This window comes from Sitodiplosis mosellana, unplaced genomic scaffold, assembly GCF_009176505.1.
Source record: "Sitodiplosis mosellana isolate CC-2019 unplaced genomic scaffold, AAFC_SMos_1.0 Smas_scaffold_6226, whole genome shotgun sequence".
NCBI classification, from domain to species: Eukaryota; Metazoa; Arthropoda; class Insecta; order Diptera; family Cecidomyiidae; genus Sitodiplosis; species Sitodiplosis mosellana.
This window is the reverse complement of record NW_022601467.1, coordinates 10527069-10549562: the sequence shown is the minus strand read 5'-3', so window position 1 is coordinate 10549562 and position 22494 is coordinate 10527069. Positions and strand designations below refer to the sequence as shown.

The 22494-nt window shown below is 36.6% G+C and overlaps 1 protein-coding gene across 1 annotated transcript in view; it reads right to left on the bottom strand.

Annotated features, from left to right (window-relative positions):
- Positions 1-22494, bottom strand: part of LOC129577876 (all trans-polyprenyl-diphosphate synthase PDSS1) — a 46772-nt gene that overhangs the window by 1259 nt on the left and 23019 nt on the right. The window contains exons 2-8 of the mRNA XM_055465652.1: positions 11655-11801; positions 9029-9168; positions 7749-7890; positions 2637-2726; positions 1290-1421; positions 793-987; positions 1-369 (exon numbers count right to left, since the gene is read on the bottom strand). The exon at positions 1-369 is cut by the window's left edge and continues 1259 nt beyond it. Coding sequence (XP_055321627.1) covers positions 148-369; positions 793-987; positions 1290-1421; positions 2637-2726; positions 7749-7890; positions 9029-9168; positions 11655-11801 — 1068 coding nt within the window. The 3' untranslated portion in view covers positions 1-147. The remainder of the gene's footprint in view (positions 370-792; positions 988-1289; positions 1422-2636; positions 2727-7748; positions 7891-9028; positions 9169-11654; positions 11802-22494) is intronic.

The window sequence follows — 22494 nt, the reverse complement described above, 5'->3', positions numbered from 1 at the left end:
TCTCTCTCTCTCTCTCTCTCTCTCTCTCTCTCTCTCTCTCTCTCTCTTTCTCTCTCTTCTGTTCGTTGTAATATATAATGTGATTTTCATTTCGTTTATGCTACACACACGATGGACATTGGCAATAATTCCTTCGAAGAACATTGTTTACTTCATTCGGTTGAGCACATAATCGTTAACAACTATTAATCCCTTTTGATACGGTGACTCGGTTAACTCCTGTGCTAATCGTATGGCTTCTATGCAGTGCTTTCTGGCTAAAAATCTAGTCTGCTCCAATCCTTGACTTTTGTGCACAAGTTCGAAGGCTCGTTCAACGTCGCCGGGCTCCTCAAAGCGGCGCATTATCATTGGATTCAACTCGGGGAACTGAACAAGCCGAAGAAGAGACAGAGAAAAAAGAAATACAATCAGCGAAAATCGAATTAATTTATGAATTAAAATGAAGATACACAAAATGTATGTGAATTTGGCAAAAGAGCGTCAAAGAAGAGATAAAAACACAAAATGCGTCGAATAGCTTTGTTTGTTGACATAGAAATTTATCAACGGTCTCTATCACTTAGATTACGTGCATCGCATTGAAAGTACCACTAAATGATGGATTATATCTTCCTTTTGCGAGACAGGTGATGACACAATACCAAATGAGCAATTTTTGTTTTCTTTTTCTTCTTTTTTTTGGAGAATGAGAACAAAAGCGAAAAGAATAAAGAATCAACACTGAGAGATTGATGGTGCGTACGCGCACTTGATATACGCACATAAAGAAAACAAAACCAAAATACATACCTTTTCGCAAGCGAATAATACCGGTGCTGTGGCGAGACCCAATTTCAGATCGGCAGCGGTTGGTTTTCCCATTGCTTCGGATGAAGAGACAAAATCTAAAAGGTCGTCGACTAATTGAAATGCTAATCCAACATTTCGGCCGTATTGAAACGCTATTTCTGAAAGAGACTCGTCGGCACCACCAAGCATTGCCACCTAAATCCATGAGAGTGGATTGGAATCAGAAAAAAAATGAAGCACGGCATTCACCGCAAAGCGCGAAAACGAGAATAAATAAACGAAAATTAGAAATGCATACGTCAAAAAGGTATTTGTGCAAAAAAAAAGAGTAAAACAATTCGGAGTGCTCAGAATATGAATCAGCCATCAATCAAACAGCCACCACCGAGCAAGCGGCATGATGACTGCATAATCAAACGAGCAAAACGACAATGCTAAAAATAATATGTGAACAATGTCTGTTTGTTTTTTCTCTGCATTACTTCACAGTTCCTTACCGATTTGGTTGTGTTTGCAATAAGCGATGCAGTTTTTCTATACGTTTTTGTGAGGTAATGGGCAAATCGTTCGTTTTCTGATTCTTTTGATCCCAACTGCATAAATTCACCTTGTACTAAGTCGGTTAAAATCTGTAAAATGTCAAAGACAAAAACCAATCGGAAACAATTTAGATGTTGAACTTTTTTTTAGAATTGGTACAACAGCTTATCACATTCAATCATAAATTAGTGGCTTAGTCAGTATTTTGAGTGCGGAACTGAACAAATTATCGTTCGACGTTTGTTGAGTTGTTCTAATATCTCTAAAAGCATAAGTGGTCGCACTTGTTTGTGCGCTTTTTTTTCCTTCTTCTTGAAATTCTTCGTTAGCATGCAAACGGTATTCAAACGGCGCAGACATTTTTCAAATTAAAATTCGTTGATCGTCAAGACACAAATGGAACCCAACGCCTTAGCATACGCTCAATGAATCTATAAATAGGAAATCCGAATTTATGAAAATAAAAATCTTTTGTTCAATTTCCAACTGTGTCACTGGACACGGCGACAAAGTATGATGCACTTTTGTTGTTGTTGTTGCTTCTTCTATTTTGTGGTCGGTCTCAATTAGAAACGGCTTGACAACATACATCAATAACGAATTAATTCGCACAACATGATGGTCTCTTTTAATATTCTTCTTCTTTCGGTCGTGTGTTATCAATGATATTGGACGAATAAAGAAACGAACCGATGAAACTTGAAATGTATCGATATAGTATATGTGTTGTGTGCCAATAAAGGTGATAAAATAATTTAATGACCATCGATTTTGTTCCGGATTTACATTAAGCCTGGGGCAGGTGACTGTTGACCTTGATGTTGCATACATCATGAAGAATAAGAAGAAGAAGAAGTAGAAAAAAACGCGACGAACATGTGATCTCGTGGCTGGTTGAATGCCACTTTTCCATTGGGCATATCGGCAAGGTGAAACCGGACCCCACACATTTCCGTTTTCTCGTTCCTAGGTGCCTTTCGCCATGCATCTTCTTCACATATCCAATTATTATTTTTATCGAAGAAGTCAAAGAACGATCAACCAGCATTCCGCCATTCAATCGACCGGTTTACAACCATTTTTTTTTCTCGGAAAATAAATCGCCAGAATATTATAGTTTATTTAAACCAAACTAGAAATGAACAAACCACATTTTTTAATGACTGTTTGCCGGCTTTAATTATATAACCACTTTCCCTACCGTTTCTTTCATGCTGTCGCGATTTGTTTTTTTTTCTTCCTTTATGTGTCAATGTTAATTTGCATTACGTTTTGTGTTGAGTGTACCACGTGAATTGACTTACCTCACTTAAAACTATTGTAACATCATCGTTTTTAAGACGTGCAATCAATATTGACGCTATTGATAAGATATAATCTCCGGTCATTGTGACCTATAATAGAGAGAGAAAAAAAATGGAAAATCGTTAATTAATTCATTATTCTTATTCAAACAGTAATCGAGATAAAATTATTAATTTTTATTTAAACAGCAGAGCATCAAGACATTTATGGGCACAACGATTATTCTACTATAAATTGAAAAAGTAAAACAAACGATCAATAAGCAATTCTAGATGTGAATTTAATTTATGTGATGTTAAATCAATAAATGGGCTATAAATGATCAATGTGTCTCTAATTTTTCTTCGATGATATAAAAGTTTGCTCACACACAATCCAGACTAACCTAAAAAGCAAACAAAACCATTTGACGTGACATTAAATCAAACAAAATTCTTGCAGAGTCCTATATTTTTGTTAACGCCTTTTTATTTGTGGTGGATGCGCGCGGCCATATGTTGTCATTTCGTTTATGTCGCCACACACATAGGAATGTCATCATTTTAAAATGAAAATGGATAAATTGTGGCTGTTCCTCCCTCCCGCTCTCGCTCTCGCACATGAATGAGAATAAACATCAGAAGATGATGATCGCGCACTCAACAATTCGATTTGTAAACAAATCGACGATGATGCAAGAATATTGATATAAAAAAGGTAAACAAATATGCACGCAATCGCCGATTGTACTTTGTACACTCAATGCGAAAATTTCAAATTCAATTATCATCGCTGCTAGAATTGTAAAAAAAAACTGATTCAAATCTGATTCAAAATTGGAATGGATGTCGTAACAATCAAATCAATATCATTCGAAAAAAAAATTGTGGCGGTTCAAACCCGTTCAATACTTCCTGATGACATTTAACCACAAATCGCGTCTTGTAAACGGTATAATGAGTGGAAGACATCACAACAAAAAAAAAACGTTACGTTTTTTTTGGTTTGTTCAATACATTTATTCCGTAATGAGGTGTAAACTGAATGATTCTACACAAATAAAGTATGCATGACTCTATTTTTTATATTTATAAAAAAATTTACTGAACTGAAAACGATGCGCTTCGATCGATTTCCGCATCGAAAACGAAAAAAAAAGCACTTTGGAAGCAAGAAGCAATGCGGAAAGTGTAAAAAAAAAGTTAAGAGCAAACCAAGAGTCATAGTGTATGTGAGCAACAGTAACAATATTCGATATCATACGGTTTTTTTTCTTCTTAATTTTCAAGTCGTTTTACATAAGTGGCTAGTGTCTACCATCTTGAGTTTACACCATTTTTATTTATTGTTCGACATTTTTTTCTTCATTTTTTTTCGCTCTCGGCTCATTCAGCCAGTTTCGTTTTCACTTCAGCTAATAAAATCTTGATAAAAGTCTTATTTTTATACCGCATTGCCTTGTCCAAAATGTTTATGACACAGAAAAAAACGGCGACAGCGACTTGTTACATGAAGATATCGCAAATTATGATGACCACTTTCATCAGTTCGATGGAAAATTTATTGGCAAAATTTTTGGGATGGCCACCATCGTGGTAACCATGACTCAATCGATGAACACAATGTGCGCAATGATTGAAAACGTCGTAATAATTATTAAATTAACCACTTCCAGCCCGAAAGAAAAAAAAATCAATTCATTTCCAACGCTGATTAATGGTAATTAATTTTCAACGCGTCTCAACGCTATTTTTGCTCTCACACACACTCTGTCTCTCTCGCTCGCTCTGCCGTGTGTCGAATGTAGTTTTTCGTGGCTTTTACTCTTCGCATCTAAACGCTTCCAAAACCAAACGAAATGGAAACGGCGCACAGATGATCGGTGAAAATGAAACATTTGCGCATACCGTTCACCGTAAATAATTGTATAATTCACATTACTCCAGTGTGAGATAATCGAAAGTGAAACTTTACACGCAACTTTTTTTTTTAGATCGATTGCCACATAATCATCATTTTCACTGTTCTTCCAAGTCTTGTGTGTGTCCGGCGGAATTCTTCTTTTCCATTTGGTTTTCGGTTTTCATTTTCGTTTGAAAGGTCTTACACGACATAGAATCAACGACATTAGGAATGCGCGGCCAAGTTCCCGATCATAGAGCAAGTGAATCCATGTCAACCTCATGGCAAAGATATAAAGAAGCATTTGTATGTCATTTGTTTTGGCCCAAACAACGGTGTCATGATTAAATCTCCATTTCAAACCTTGTCGAACAACAAATTATTGCACGAAACCCAATTTAATTCACTGCTGTTTGGCTTGTGTGTGTGTGTGTTTGTTTATTTTTCTGTTGTTCATTGTTCAATTGTTGAAAAACGCCGAACTCGAATTAATTTCTGTTGTTTACTTGTTGTGATGTGGCTGTCATTCATTTGAGTCATATTAAAACGGTTAAATTTGTACGCGATCGCGCGCTTGCAAGTTCATATAAGACGGTCATCTTTTGTGTTACTCAAAAATGATTGCTGAAATTACAATCGTTCCAGTTTTTTCCGAGAAGCAAATGGAGCGTAGCATTATTTTGCCTTTAAAAGACTTTCTTTGAGCATTTTGCATCCATTTGTTGCATGGTTTGATAAATACAGCAGAAAAAAATTATGTCATCTCTTTTTAAAGTAATTGAGAAGAGAGCGAAAAAAAGACACACACACACACTCGCACAAATTGAAAACAAGACAGATAATAACAATTATCGCATCAAGTGAACTGCAACGTATTCAGATCAAGTTGAACATTTAATCGCTGGTCTCAATAAGCTAAGCCGCCATCAATTAAACATGATGCAGACATTACGAGGAGTGTGAGACTAGAGAGTGCGATAAAAAAAAGAGCAAGTGACTTAGAATGGGCCTGAGAGGGGCTTTTCGAAATTGATTTACCATTGGCACCGATCGAACGATCGATCAGACCAATCTCAATGCTCCAACTTCTGAATGGAATTGATGCAGTGTGGCACAAGCACGCATGTGTTACGTCCACTTTATGATTTTAATTACAGGCCGTCGGCAAATAATGCGGTTCGTTACGTATATATCTCAATGCAATGATGATATTCAATGAAAATCGCCGTCTGTTTTACACAATGAGTAATCGGAAAAACCAATTACATGCAGCGCAATTTTTAATTATACTTTCTCGCCACCAAGTGGCTGAGAAGAAAAATTAGTTCAACTGGTGCATTTGAACTGTGATGACTTCAAATGCTTTTGATCTTCCGAGGTCATAATTGTCAAGTTTATATGTTATGAAAACGGTGCGCGTCCATTATGATTTTGCTATTACCACAGCTATGTGCAGTGCATGTGTCATCGATTCAGATTTGGAATTTATCTTTTATTTGGTAATGGATGTTGATGATCAAATAAATGGCCCAAACAAACCATCTACTGTGGCAATAGAAGCGAGGAAAACTGCTATGTAGTCGAAGAAAGCGCGAACCAGCCAACAAAATGAAAGCGAAAATACATACGGCAATTGAAGGAACATGGTACAGTGCATCGTTCACTTGTTGTGATGGATACGAACCACATTTTCCGGCACTCCATTTTCATGCCAATACTCGTTAAGCAAAAGAAAAAAAAACAACAACACAACAAAACGATCGACTAAATGATGACTTCACATCTAAAACATGCACCGTTTTCTGCGTATTCCGTATCATGCGAAGGTATCGGCGATTTATTGGAATGCGACACAGATTGGAAACGAAAAACACTGCAAAACATCAGGTTGGTCAGTCACTGTAATCGAAAATCACCCAATAATAACACTGTTTATGATAAACTCAGTGTTTGTCTCTCTCTCTCTCTCTCTCTCTCTCTCTCTCTCTCTCTCTCTCTTTTCCGTTCAGCATTCGTTTCAGTTTCGGATCAATTTGGTTTTTCTTTCTGCTGCCAGATTGATTTCATCGCATAATCACCGCAAGCCAAAAGAGCTCTCTCGTGGGTGAGCAATTTACCGCAAAATTCACATATACACATCAATTTTCTGAGCGCATACGGGACAGACAAAGAAATAATATGTAATATGACTTGAACGTTTGCGATAGTTTTTTTTCTCTTCTTTTCTTTTCTTCAATGGGATTGCATTCCGTTTTGGTGTATTTGCTGCGATGTGTTTGTTTGTCAAGCATTTCTTTCTTTCTATCAGCACTGTCGCTTTTTTCCCTATTTATCGTCAGAGCTTTCAATCGTAAGTGAAAATACGCTTCGTTCACTTTCTCATCCAAACCTATTTTCCGAATAGTTTTTTTTTTCTTCTTGAAAGATTTTTGCCGACAATTTTTTTTATAAATAAAAATAAAATGTGTTTCTTCATTTCGTTCAAACAATCAAATTGAAGAAAAACGATTTCAAGCACATACACACATGGGGCATATGTGCTTCGCTCACAAAATTACTCATTGATGGTTTTGTAATCGCGAGAAATGAAATGAACGAAAGAAAAAAGCACAGCACACAAATTCAATCATCGTTATCGATGCGTTAAAGTCATACATGCGCACTTCTATCCAATTGGAAACAATGCTACCACTGATGAATCGAAAAAGAAGCAAATGGAATATACTGAGGTGAAGAAGAAACAAAAATATGAAAGAAAATGAAACAGTTGCACAAAAAGAAACACACACACACACACACATACTCATAAAAGCGACTAGAAATAAAACCGCAACAAGTAGCAAAACACACCTAAAAAGTAGAAAGTATTTGCGTGCTTTGCTGGAGGCGCGCGAGAGCGCGCGCGCATTCGATGTGGTCAGTTGTGTAAGAATTCACGTATATGCACAGACACACCAAACGTTTGAATTAAATGCATATTAGCATTAGAAATGGACTTTTCCACCCAGCATTTGGCGCGAGCGCACACATCCAGCGAGTGCTTGTGATTGTGTGAGGCAAAGAGTGATACTAAAAAAAAGCGCAATTCTTATCGGGAAACCAAATTGATTACAGATCGTTTGCAAACAAATAATCATAAACAAAATGAGAGAGAAAAAAAAAACCGTCACTAGTCATATTGATGCAGTGCAAAACATAAAACAAATATGATGCAGATGCATCTCACTCACCTTTCTGTGATTCCATAAAACATTTACGCTAGGTTTACCTCGTCTAAAGTTAGATTGATCGATTACATCGTCGTGGATTAAACTAGCTGTATGTATCATTTCTGATATCATGGCAACACGTCTCTGACTTTCTAAAGGGTCTCTGTAAATCAAATTAGATTGATGAAAAAGAAAAATTACAATCAAACCGAGAAAATTTTTATCAAATCAATTGATTTCAATATGAAAAATGTTGTAAGAAAAATTTCAATGTAATTAAATGCACCAAAAATCATTGTGTTTATGCACCTTGACTCAGTGTTCTAATTTCTTATGCTAAACCAATTGAATTGTTTTGGCGCAATTGCGAAGAAAATTAATTTTCTAGTTTTTTTCTTTTATCGCCGTGTGGTTGTCGAATGGACTCAATGAAAATGGGCAAATGTTTTACATGAACCATACACATATGTTGAACAATGCCAATTAGATTTGATGTTTGTGTACATGTAAACACAATGTCATAAAATGACTCTTTCCATGGAAATTTCAATGTCAACCAAATTCAAAGTCTCTTTTGTTGTTGTTGTTTTTTTCCTAACAAGGAAAAAAACTGAGTTTTGAAAAAAAAACTATACTTTTTCTGTGGTTGATGGTTTCGCGTTGAACATTAGATGGCAAAAATGATGGTATAAATCGGAATTGGCATAAAACACGTGCGCTACTGTATGGTACGCCATGGTCCATTGGACGTTGCATCGAATACAATGCCAAAACTATAAATACATATTCATGAATTCACGTTTTATGCGGAATTGCTTTTTTTACATTCCTCGCCTACAATGTAATACAGTATTAATTATGAAATGCCATTGCATCCATCGGAATTATCACAGGGAAAAAAAAAGTAAATACAGAAATGACAAAAATAATAAAAAAAAATTTGCGACATTGACGAATTTTTTCGCGAATCGGTTCGATCGTTTGATTTGTAGAGATTTGCGTAAAAATTCATCATTGAAATTCTCGCATCGCAACTATTATGTACACAACGCACACGTATGAATTAAGGTGTCAAGTGCTTTTGCAACACAACAATAGAGTTGTGAGCAAGCCCATTTTTCTCAGATTCGATGTCATCCACTTATCCAGTTCCATTGATAACACATTTTTTGTTTCATTTGCGACAATGCACACTTCCTTCGGTCTTTCTTTCGCAAGAGAAAGATAAAATTTCTTTGGTAAACACACGAGATAAGAAAAGAAAAAAAAATATAGCACGATTCAATCCTGCATCAACTTACCGCATATCTTTGTGTATGTGGTGGTTTATTGCTCTAGCCATTAACATTCCTACCATCGGTCGAAGTGCTTTCCCCTGTCCATCGAAATAATATTTCGCAATTGTGTCTAATTCTGGCTGATTTGTCCCACTTTCGATAAGCTGTTTTTGGTGAAAAGTAAACAACATAAACGAAATTTATTGGCATGTGAAAATCGAAATGACCAAACAAATAAAAATTTGAACATAAAAAGATCACACCGCAGAAAGACCATTCGAGAAAAAAAAGCACGAACGACAATAGCAACACAGAGAAAACGAAACCATATGATTCGAAAAGAAACAGACAAACAAAGATAGAAAGCATTGAGTCCGAGTTAAATCGATCGTTGCGTCGATAAATGCGAAATATTTATGCAAATTCTTTCTATTTCTTCTACTTCTTTCGTGTTAGTTTTTTTTTGCTTCATTTATTTTGGTCAATGGTTGATCCGAAAATTCTTATCAACAGACAACAGTTGTTGACGCCAGTCGGTTGCCAGCCGATCGGCAATCTCAAAAGTATGCTTGATTCTCCTTTTTTTTCTTCTTGCGAAAAAAAGACATGGGAATTTAAGAACGGGATAGAAAACGGATAACACAAAAACTGGTGTTTAATTCAGGTTTATTTATATATTGGCTCGGTCATTGTTACTACAGCCAAACCGGCTGATATATCGCGACAAAAATATGCGCATACGGAAATAGTAACGTTACCAAGTTAACAATCGGTGCCGATAAATGACAGCCTCAGAATCATAATATTATTAATGGGAAGATGCATCATCTGGGTGCATAAAAAACAAGATTAAAAACCAGTTTTGCATTCTTTAAAAACGCTACAGACACACTATGCCACTGTCTTGTTCACGAAAGATCAATTTAATTACGGAGGATCAATTTTTTCTGCTCAGTTTCTAAAAATTCTATCACGTTTTTGCGCTGAAATCGTCGAAAAGAAGGATTTATGATTGGTTATCTGGTTTTTTTCCTCCTCACTTTTCATTAAGTCAATCGATTAATTTGTAATCATTTTTGTCACCTTTAAATTCATGATAGCAACAGTTCAAACAAAAAATCATCTTCAAAAGCAGCCATTTTTTCTATGTCATTTCCATGACACTGCCGCTGCCGTCGACAACGACGACGACGACGAAAGAAAAAAAATGCTGAATGCCGCATATGATTATGTATGAGTAGGGTCATTGCTACCGCGAAGGATCAAATTAAAAACAGTGATAAGAGCGAACCAATGTTTTTTTTTTTGATTTCTCATTCGATGACATGGCCCTCGATGTTTTGACGATGACCCGGACCTCACGAATTTCTTCGGAAGTGCCACACGCGTATCCATCGGTGCACATTGGCAATGTTCTTGATCACTGTGTAACGCAATTACAACGCGAAAACAGAATTGAGGAGCAGCAAAAAAAAAAAACTACGAAAACAAAAACTGGTAAATGCAAAGTAATTGCCATACAATAAAGAACAGGAATGGTAATTCTTGTGGTACTTTGCTTTTTGTTTGTGTCAAATAACATATATTGGTGGCGTTGAGGCATTCCCAAAGCATTTTAGGCACTGGGTGTCTGTGTGTGTATGTGTGATGTGTTTGGTATTTTTGAAAGTGAGCGTCTTCTTTGACAAGGATGTTTGTTTTGATTTTGTTTATCTGTCGAAGGTTAAGTAAAAAATGATTCAAGTTCCTGATTGCTGCAAATTGCAACAAAAAGCTCGAAAATTTAATGAGGCACGCACGAAGGTAGGCAGACAGGCAGTTGGGCGTCTAAATGAAGTAATCTATGTTTGGTTTTTGTTGTTTTTGTTCATTTTTACAGTAATTGAGAGTGCGTTGAACGAGCATTTTTGTGCATTCATAATTGGGCGCGAAGAATTTTTTCATGTGTGTGCACTCGCGCATTCATCTCGAATTCATAAATCCACCAACACAAAAAACCATTCAATTAAGAAATTTTTATTGCTACGTTGTTGCCGCCTGTGACTATTATTATTATTATTATTGTGGTTGTTGTTGTTGTTGTTATTGTCGGCCATAATATCGGCTCGGTGTGTATTTATGAATTGAATAATGAAGGAAAAAAAGACATAACAGGCGCACACCAGTGTGTGTCGTTCGTACTGCATCAAAATAGCTCCCATTGTTGTTCGTTCGCAGGGCCTTAATTCATCTGCCATATGAACATTCATTTTTCCATGTTTCTTGAACTTGTACTTGAATTTATCAATCTCGGCGCTTATATTTGTTTTGTTTGTCTGTCGCCGACGTAGTCGTCATCGTTGCCGTTGTTGTAGACTTTTTTTTTGTATTTTGAATTTTCTTTTTGGCGTCGTTTTCTGCTTTGTTAGCGCGCTGCCGTGTGTGTCACATCGGTAGCGATCAAACTATACTGCTTCCACAGAACAAAGGTTGAATTTTAATAGAGACGAACAGCTCAAACAAAAATAATTAAAATAATAACAATGATGTGATGATAAAAAAGGGAACAAAAAACACTTTGGCCCCCGTAACACCGACACGAACTTGCCCGCCGTGCACAAAATACTCAACCAATTGAATAATAATATGTGTGTATTTTCACCATACTTACGTCTCTAATGTCTTGTGTAACATATTTAATATCATCATCTAACAATATGTATGGATCTAGCTCGACTTCTCGTACTGGTTTGGCGGGTTGTTGTGTATGAACCGAACTGTATTCCCGTGTGCATGGATGAAGCAGAGGTAGTGTCGTCTGGAAATGAAAAGAAGAGAACCATTAAAAAACAAATTCATTTTGAATCAATTCAAATCAAAGTGGCATGACGAAACCCCAAATCGGAACACCGATTGGATTTTTTCTGTTATTCTAAATGTTTAAAACATGTAATGGGCTGAAATCCATAACAAAGCTTAAACATATCTGTTTTTCACGTGAATGAATAAATTGAAGTACAATTTTCTTGTACGCATTTCCGACTTAATGTAAATGGTTTGGAATGGCTCGGCATGGCGTGGCCGGCATGCACTCTTTCCGATGCAAATCGATTTATATCGATTATATTCTATTGCGGCAATTGAATGTTTCGACTTGTTTTTGAATTGCATTCGCATTGCACAAAATGAATTTTGCAAAAATTGGAACAAACTAGCCGCATGAATAATTATGAATTTGTCGCCACACACACACGCACGCATGCGCGCACTCATTATTTGTCAATTGGTTTGATCGCTGATGGGTGGTGACTTTCAGAATATTTTCACGACACAACGCATTTCGTACGTTTATGTATACCGAAAGCTACTTTCGAAAATGAAACACACGATTTTTCATTCCCTGGTCGCTGGTGATCGATATTGGCTCATGTGAAACAAGTGTCTTATTTAATTTCATGAAATTCTTTGTTACGAAAAAATAAAACAGAGGCTTTTATATAAAACGAAAAAAGCAAATGGTATTGTAATTAAACTTCTGCAACCAAAACATAGTCCATAGACACGTTTTATTTTCTTTGGCTATGCCATACAGTTAAAACTACAACTGACAACTCGGAATGGAAGAGAGCAAGACAAAACCAAAAAAAAAATAACAACCAAATGAAAACACATTGTTGCTACCGTTTTTTTCCTTCATTTTGTGTTGTTTGCAGTGATTTTGTTTTTCGGTTTTGCAAACGTACGCATGGATCGGATCGCAATTGAAATACACTATATCAAAGGGAATTATTCGTAATTTTACAGAAAAGTAAATATAAGAAATATTATTATACGCTCAACAATCTGGAAAATTATCGAATGTAACCTTAAAGGAAATTAAAAGTGAAAAAACAACAACAACCGTCGTCTGTGTATATGGCTTTGTAAATGGATTTTCGTGCTTTTCGTTTACTTTTTTCCAAGTAATGCACATCAATACAAATAAAAGTCGAATTAAGCCCGAGAATTGTGTTTGTGCACATGCAGGTTATGATTGTTTACGATCCAGTTTGGTGTGTGTATGGTGAACGCGAGTCGCAGACATTTTTTTCTCTTTCGTTTCTGTCAATGTTGGCTTTTTCTACGATTGGTCTGTATGTATATTCCCGTCAAAATCGTTTCAATTTCGATTTGACTGAACCAGAAATATGCGAATCATATATTCGTTAACAATAGACGATGTGATTACATTGGAGTCAGTCGATAAGAAATTAACATTAAACAATCGAAATGCGTTTTTAGCAATAAAACTCACGAAAAAAAAAAGACTAAGCGCTCGCTCGGTGAGCATTGCTTAAGCACTAGACGCATTCAGGTCTAGCAATCGTATACACTTTCTTTGGCGCACCGTTCCAGTCGGCGAAATGCAAGCGAAAAAAAAGTATGAATGAATGATTGAACGAATAAAAACACATTCACATGTGCTGGCATTTTCTTGACCATATCCATTATCGAAATGGTCATACATCATAGATTTTTCGGCTCTCACAACTTCTTCCGACATATTTAATTAACATGCATGAAAATGGCTGACAATTTATGACGATGATTATTCGCATTTCTCTTTCTCTCTCTCTCTCTCTCTCTCTCTCTCTCTCTCTCTCTCTCTCTCTCTCTCTCTCTCTATCTCTCACTCGCCCTTTTCAGCTCGGAGCTCTCCGTTGTTCAGGGGTATTTTTCTACAGAATTTGCACACTAATGCATAGTAACATGCTCGTTTTGTGTTTTTTTTTGTCTTTAGTTTGATTTTCTTCGTTTGCCTTCGGCACAATTACTTTTGTTTATTCGCTCGCTATTATTCGTTGTTGTCATTTTCCGTGTTGAATTATGACAGGCGCCCAATTAGAGAAAAACTACAGAGAAAATGTCTTACATAAGCGCGCGCATTTCCATCAATTACACAACGAAAATGGCATGAAATGTGTGCGATTTGAGATAGAAATCGCGGCCATTACCGCAATAGTTAAATTAGGTGAAAGAAGTTTCGTTTGACAACAGCCCGTTTAGAACAGCGCAAGCGGAAACAGCTGTAACGAATGGAGCATAAACAGTGCGAAAACGGAAAAGGCTGACTAATGATTCAAGCAATACGTACACATGGGAATCTTATCATTCTCTATATGTAGTTGTTTACCCAGATATACAATTCGGCCAACAGCCCACATTCACACAACGAAATGGCTTCGATAATTTAGTGCTAATTACGTTTTAAATAATCAAACGATTACTCGGCGCCACAATTAGTCGATTCGACTGACCCAACTCCGGCCAACAACGACAACGAATGTGGCAAATGAAATGGAAATGTATTAACATTTATTGTAATGCTCTTTTAATGATCAAATTAGTTAATTGTGTAAGTACCTTTATTAAGGTGTTTCATTCCGTTATTTTTTTTTATCAGCTCATAAACTTTCATCAAGCATCTATTCGATGAAAAGCCATGTTTTGTCGCAAGACGTCAACACCAGACACACTCGCTCTTAGTTATTGTTATGATAATTGAACATAAAAATTATTTTAACGACTTCAGAAATAAGAAAGCAATCAGCCAAACATCAATCCATCAGACAAGACTCTCTGACTACTGTGCCGGCGCACTCTCAGACCGTTTGCGCTTGCTCGTAACGGAAGAAATTGTCTTCTTTCAATGAGTAATTAAATGGAATCTCGTTATTAGATTATGCAACAAGCAATGGCTGTGAAAAGCAATCGATTCGATCATTCAGTGCAAATATCTCTTCATGTCGGCTATTCGCTTTCTTTCTCTATCTCGAACCCATGAAACCAAAATGAATTGAATCGCCTTATGAATGAGGTGTTTGCCAATAGCCGATAAATGCTCAACAGTCGATAAATTTTTCTTTGTGTTATTCGTTTTTGGGTAAATCTCAACTAAGATTGAGAAAACTAAGTCATTTATGGCATCATTAAGTGCGCTCCGTTATACAAATGCACACACACACACAAAATAATAGCCATTTCAATTTTTATTGAAAACATTTCAGTAGAACACAATGGAGTTGGAATGCAACCAATTCAATTACATTTGAAGCGCTTCAAAATGAATGACATCAAAATTTATGGCCAATGAAAAACAAGACCAATTGATTTAACCGTGCCACATACTAAATGACAATGACGATGACGGATAATTGAACAATTTTGGCCTATGTGTCAATGGGCTGTCGTATTCAAATGCACATTGAGCACATCTTTAAATAATAATAAATGTGTCTTCAGTGCCTAACCGGCATATTTTTGCATTGGAGAGACCATTTTAGACCGACAAGACGATTCATTCTGTTTCTTCTTCGTTGCCGCCGCCGTTGAAATCGAAACAATGTAAAATTATATTTAATTACATGATTACAGTCAATCAGCATGGTATCTAATGAATAGGGCGAGTGAATCGCACAAAAATCGGAATAGCGTCACAAATCAAACAAAACTAAATATGCCTTTATAAAATATGCATAGAAATGGAAACACTCGATGGAAAAACGATGAAACAGGTTTAAACAATTATCAAAAATTTTCAATCAAGATGTGAAGTAGCTCGTTTGGTGCACGGTATATGGCGCAAATGGCACTTCACTTCGTGAAAATGCGATCGTAACATACACAACATCAATGTTACTACAATGTAATGCTGGCTGTGTTGTGTGACTCGTTGATCACATTAAAATTTCAAGAATTCTGAATGACATATTCAGTGAGTATGGTTTATGGTATTCATGAAGTCATACGTGATTTGGATTTTGTAAATATAAGCGCGTGCATGTGTGTGTGTGTGTGCCTTTTTGTGTGTACGTTGCGAACAAGAGTTCATGACACACAAAACGAGTGGCAAAATTTTTTTATAAGCACAATTGATGTGTGTAAAGCTCTTTTTTGTTTTGCTCCGCACTTGTGCATATTTTTCATTGGATTCTTTTGGCCGATGCAGCAGAGCAGCAGCAACAGCACCGTAATTATTATTACATTGAAAATGACATCGCTGAATTCATCGATAGTTTTGAGAGTGTGCGATCGAGGCATTAGAATTTGAGCCGACTGTCATTATGTAAGTCAATAACGAATGATTCTACTTGTTGGGCGATCTCGAAAGGCGTAGCTTTGTGTGCGTGTCTGTGTGTGTGTTTCTCTCTTTTAGCATGCACATGTGTACACTCGTGTGTAAGCGCGCAAATTGTTTTTTTTTTCATTTCAATTCCGTCGCTGCTATGTGTGGCTCTCTCGCAGAAGAGACATTCAATTAGAATTTTGCAATTTTCCCAGTTTTGAACTTAAAAAGAATTCGCTGAGGAGCCAATACACACACACACACACAAGCAACTGAACAAACCGACAAACATGAGGAGCGAACTAGAGATTGATCCGGTGCTCATGGGCGTGCGTGCGCGTGAGCGCGCGCTCGTGTGACAGAGGAAGCATCAAATTGTATGCCAATGTGTCCGAAGCGAGATGGCTAATAATACAGTATAAAAGCCCGTCACACGCAGAGCCACGAAATGCGACCGCACAAATGGCTACAAAGCGCAATGCTAGTTTTCGTGAAGTGAAAAATACGAGAATAAAAAAACTTATCATTGACATCAATTGCCATAACTGTTATTTGGAACACACAATTTTTGTTAATGTTACTATTGAGATTCAACGACGAGGACTGTTGTGTTGCGATTATTACTATTATAGTATTATTTTTTTTTCCTTTCGAGCTTCGTGCACGGTGGTACTGCTGTTGTTTGTTTTCGTGTGTGTGCCGTTTCGTTGGCCGGATCTGTGGTCGATACGTCTCATAGAGAAGTGTCTTCGTGAAACTAGCATTTTATGATAGCCAAGAGCAAAGTGGCTGTTGCTGGACGAGAGAGAGAGAGAGAGAGAGAGAGAGAGAGAGAGAGATAGATAGAGGCGTTCAGGTCAGCAGCACAATATGAGAGCCACTCGATGCAATCATAAAAATGAAACTATCAACAACAACAGCGGCGGCGGCGGCAGCGGTAACAAGTAAATGGTGTGTGCGTACACGATTCAAGATTCTATATATCGTTTGCATTTAATCTTGATCCGCAATTCAATTAATACATCACAATGCAAGTCGCTTTGTCTCTCTGTTTGCGTTTTTTTTCGGTTCTCTCAGGCTATGTGTGGCTTTTTATTCTGTCCATTTGTTGGTTGGCTCGGCTTGTTGCCGTTTGTAACTCAATTTTTATCGATATCGCTCAATTTGTGAAATGAAACCAGTTTCATTTCGTATTAACCAAATGAATATATCTCGTTATTTCGTGCCAAGCAACATATAAAGGTCGAGTGCAGGCGAAGGTATGCATGCTTATAATGCGGTAGATATCTTATTCTCAGCCGTGGATGGTTTTTTTTCTTCGTTTTTGTTTTCGAAATCGAAAAGCTCAAATGCATCGCTACTATTTTATTGAATATATATATAAAACTCTTTTTTTTTCATCATTCCAACGAAACCAATTGCTGCAATTTGCACGGCACGAATTGCAACCACACAGTCATATATTTTGTTGCATTCAATTTTATATTTGGAATGGTGCTTTTTTTCCTCTTCTCTCTCTCTCTTTCTCTCTGAGTGTGTGTGTTCATTTGTAAATTTTCGTGTTGTATTCTGATCGAAATGTAACATCAATTTTACATACTTCAAAAATATTTCCTTGTTTTTTTTTTCATCGATTCATTAACTTGTTTGAGGTTCGATTTGCATTTCGATTACAATTTATAGGTGATTTATGCACACAAACACGTGAACAGGTGAAGACAAAAAAAAACGGCACCTCAGTGGCAACAACAACAAAACCAAACAACAGAAAAAAATAGCACACACAAAACTTTCGTTATACAAGATAAACAATAAATAACGCGATTAATGCGAACACGCAACACACACGCAGCTGCTATCGCATCAAAATTGAATTGTAAAACGTTAGACTTTCTAATAAATCGATTGGTTTTCAATATACACACATATTTATATATATATAGATATATTTCTTCGATGTTCATAATTGTGTAGCATGGTTGATGTTGTTGTTGTTTTTGGTGTTTTTTCTTCGTTTCAATCGAAATAGATTGCAGAAAAAAAAACAAAAAGTACACTTTATTAATAATACCGTAATTTAAATCGATTTCCATTACAATAGATTTATCATTCGAATTTGCCATTAATTGCACACCATTACTCGAATTCGAACCAAACGAAAGATTCACTTTATCAGCTAGTGTGATAAATGTTAATTAACACACTGAAGAAGAGAAGAAGAAGAAGAAGGAACGGAGTGATTTGTTGTCGATTTGTTTAAATAAGCGAGAATAATATTGAGTCAATCATCGTAATAATCTTGATCGGATCATCTGTGTGCTGGAATGACAGAAAGTGCCAATTATGTGTGAATTTTTGTTGATGAACACATTAGGCCTGACCTTAGGTAGCCTCAATCAATCGATCGGAGCAAATGGACGGTTTTAATCGGTCTTAACAGGTAAAATAAACATTCAATTATGGCTAGCAAATTGTTATAAGGTTAAGTTAGCGATCGCACATACACCGACACTCACACACATTCACACAATATCGCGCCGAGCAACTGGTTCGAAAACGGCGATATGGTGCTATTTTGGCCGAAGCCATTGTTAGCAAACGGCACCTCGTGTATACATACATCAAATGCTTCAATGAAAATGTTGTACATTTTTAACAACCCAATCGATTGTGTGTACAATCATCGGTAATGTGTACATTGGACGCACATTGTTAGAGTGCTGTGCAGACAGACGGAGAGAGAGAGAGAGAGAGCGTGTTTGTGTGCCAAAACGGGATGCGAATGTGTTTTGTGGTCATAAAGGGTGCGACGAAACCGCATAAGTCTTATCTAATTGATGTGCAGTATTTGTGTAATTCGCGAGAAAAAGAGCTCATCGCAGCAAATCAATGAGAAAACCAACAAACTATGCTCATATATGTATACCTTTTTTTGTTGTGTCTATAAACATGTGAATTTCAGGAGAGTGTTAACCGTCAAACACAGAGTCTGTGTCACAGACCACTAGCGACCATCAAAATGACCAAGATAAAAAAAAAATCCGTGTGGTGTGTATAAACAGACAGTCAAATAAGTCTCTTAAAATCAGATTGAAAACTCCATAAAAATATCGAAAATAAAGCAAGAGCGAAAAAGAAAAAAAAAAAAGAGCTGACATATAATGCATACATTTTGTGTGGAAGAGTAAACAAATAACTGATTTTTAATATGCGTTTGCAAATACATATCAAATTCACAATCGCTTTGGTGGTCAGAATGTAATCTCGCACAACAAAATATGGGCACATCAAATGCAAATAAAGATGAATGTTTATTTTTCGCACTGAAACATGTATCAGTGTCCCCGGTACACGCAACATCAACAATAATAACAATGAAGAAAAAAAAACCCATGCACATGCGTTTCTCTCTCTCTCTCTCTCGGCTAACATCCACTTCAGATATTGTCAAATGAGGCAAACAACAGCCGAACCAAATGAAATAGATATATCGCAATCGCAATAAAACTGATTGATGTGTCAAACATACGAATTGTGGATCTCTGGAATGGCATAAAAAGAAAGAAACAACAACATCGAAAGAGAAGAAAAAAAAACCATGGAATTTTTATGATTCAAAACTTTGCATCACCCATCACATTCGCATAATTTTTAGAGCCACTTGGGAATAGATGAGTTGGCGTCGCATTCCAAAGCTCACGATTTGTATGAGAGCGAGAGACACTTTATTCGAGAAAAGAAGAAGGTGCAAGAAAATTTTCTGAACAGAGAGTGATGAAGAAAAAACGACATAAATTGAAAATTGCATGTAACTGAAATTGAAAAAGTCAAAAGACTCGCCTTTATGTGTACAGAGCTAATAAGGCAATGATTGCAGAGTCGTTCAATTTCGATTCGTATGTGTGTGTGTGTGTGTGTCGAGCTTATGTGCTGTGAATCGAGGCGCTAGCCACGGTTTGACTGAATAAAACGTTGAAAATTATCATGATGCGCCCAGATTCAGGTAAACTCTATTTTTTCGCTCTTTGTCAGTGTTTTCAGTGGCATTTCAACACGGAATTTACTTGTAATATGCATTTGCTTTGGATTTACGATTTAGTTTAATGTGTGATGAATGCGTAATCTTGAACGAATTTCATTGGTACTCTTCACTTCTTGAATCGATAGCTCTTGTGTGTTGCTAACTGCGAGCATTTGCATAGGAATGCTTATTAATTCATTGCGCATTTTAATCGAATATGCTATTGAATGTGATATTTGGGATTTGGCGCAGGTCGGCACACTTCAAACAGCAATTGCACTAAATTGGCCGTGCGTAGGCCGGATTTTAATTGCATCCCCATCGGTCCTTTCAAAGTCGCACATTTTCAACGTTTTTTCCCCCTCATTTCCTCATAGGCCGCATCCAACATTGCAACATCTTTTAATGGTGTGCCATTTATTCAAGACGATCATTTTTAGCATATTTACATAAAAGAGCGCTATTATCAACGCCACCATCGTTCATCATTCATCATTCGATGCGATCATGGAAACGTAACATGCTCCTACATGCAGAGATGTGGACGCTGAAGAAAGTACTCTTTGTGGTGGATGCACTTGTTGCCATCAAATCCATTTACATAAATGTTAATTGCTGCGCAAAGTCTCTTGGGCAGGCACACTATATCAAACGAAACAGAAGAAAAAGCCTCGGCAATTTTCAACAGCAACGCATTGTTATCGAACGCAAACGGTGCGCGTCGTACATGTTAAGGAAATTGATATTTAATCACAAATTGCCCATATATATATATACATATTGCTCATAGAAATTGGGCTTGTTTGCGCACAAAATTGAAATAGATTTTGATAAATGACGTTGCTTGAATAAGAATGAATTTGCTTAGCATATTTTTTGCGTATTTGTTTGCATTAGAGCGTGCTGCGCGCACAAACCAGCTCAAATATTTTGATTTGATTATATTTGATATTTATACCACACAATGCTTTTAATGTTAGATGTGCTGTGCCAATTCTCTTCCGCTTTATTTTTTCTCTTGAGCTCAACTCTGCCAGTTGGCACCACAATATACGTATGTATTGACAGAAATATTCGTCGTCCGTATCGTCAGACGATTTGTATGCAAGCGTTTAATAGTTACAAATCGTTTATCAAAAAACATGAATCATATGTCACACGGATTGAATTGGGCTCAATTTGAGTTGAATAAAAATAAAGACTAACGAAAAAAAAACGGAAAAAAATGAGATCCGTTATTGTGTTTTCCTTTGTTAACACACACATATACAAACAATGACTTGTTGACATTTTTGAAGTGGGAAAAAAAGAGCGGAACAAGAGTCTGACGATCGAAAGTGCAGAAAAAAAAAACGATTCGCATCGATATCATATCGGTCGGAAGAAAACAAACAGCTATCAAATGAATAGCTGAAAATAGTATCAACTTTTGACCGGAGTCGACATCTGAAAATGGACTTGAGCAATTGTCGCTTTTCCGATGTGTTTCCATCGCGCTCGTGCACACACAGAGAGACGGATATGCATGGAGTGTCAGCGTGAGAGACTATTGCAGTTTGCATAAATCACTTTTGCACAATTCATTCAAAGCTACAACAGGTTTATTCATTTCGAGTTGCAACTTTATGAAGTACATGAAACAATGGACAGGCGCACGTTCGCAACTATTGGGAAGGTCGTCGTAGCTTTCACAAGCGAGCGTTTCCATTATTGCGACAAAAGAAGTGAAAAAAAAGTCTGCATACAGATACAAAGGAAAAATGAAGAGAGAGATAGAGAGAGAGAGAGAGAAAAAAGCACGTAATGAGAAGACAAAAATCCCAATTTCGAATTGCAATTCAAAAATGAATTCGACAAATTCACATTCATGGATTGCGGCGTAGAAGCGCTTTGGAATTCGTATTTGTTTGATTGTCACATCTATTTTTATTTGATTTTTGTTTTGTTTTTTTTTGTTGATCAAATTTCACTTTAAAGTTATCAGTAATCAACGGTTGTTGGCCACTGACCGATCCGATTGCCTGTTACGCACGCATTTCTTTTTTTTTATTGCTGTTGATGATGTTTTTTATTTCGAAATGCTTAATTAATTCCAGTAAACATGTCATGTTTTTTCCCTAATGGAATGTGTGTTCTGTTGATAATTCGGGAAATTCCCCCATGATCGAGATGACGCCCAACAATCAAAAATGAATGTTTAATTATCAACAGCTAATTGTTTAATACAATGACATATCATTGAAAATCAACAAGTTTTTGATGACAAGTTTCTAGATCCGTTGCGAAATGCCAGAATTGGCACTGTGTCAGAAGTGACTGACATGAACTTGAATTCATTTGAAATATGCAGAAGAAGAAGAAATGACAAACTGCAACAGAACATTG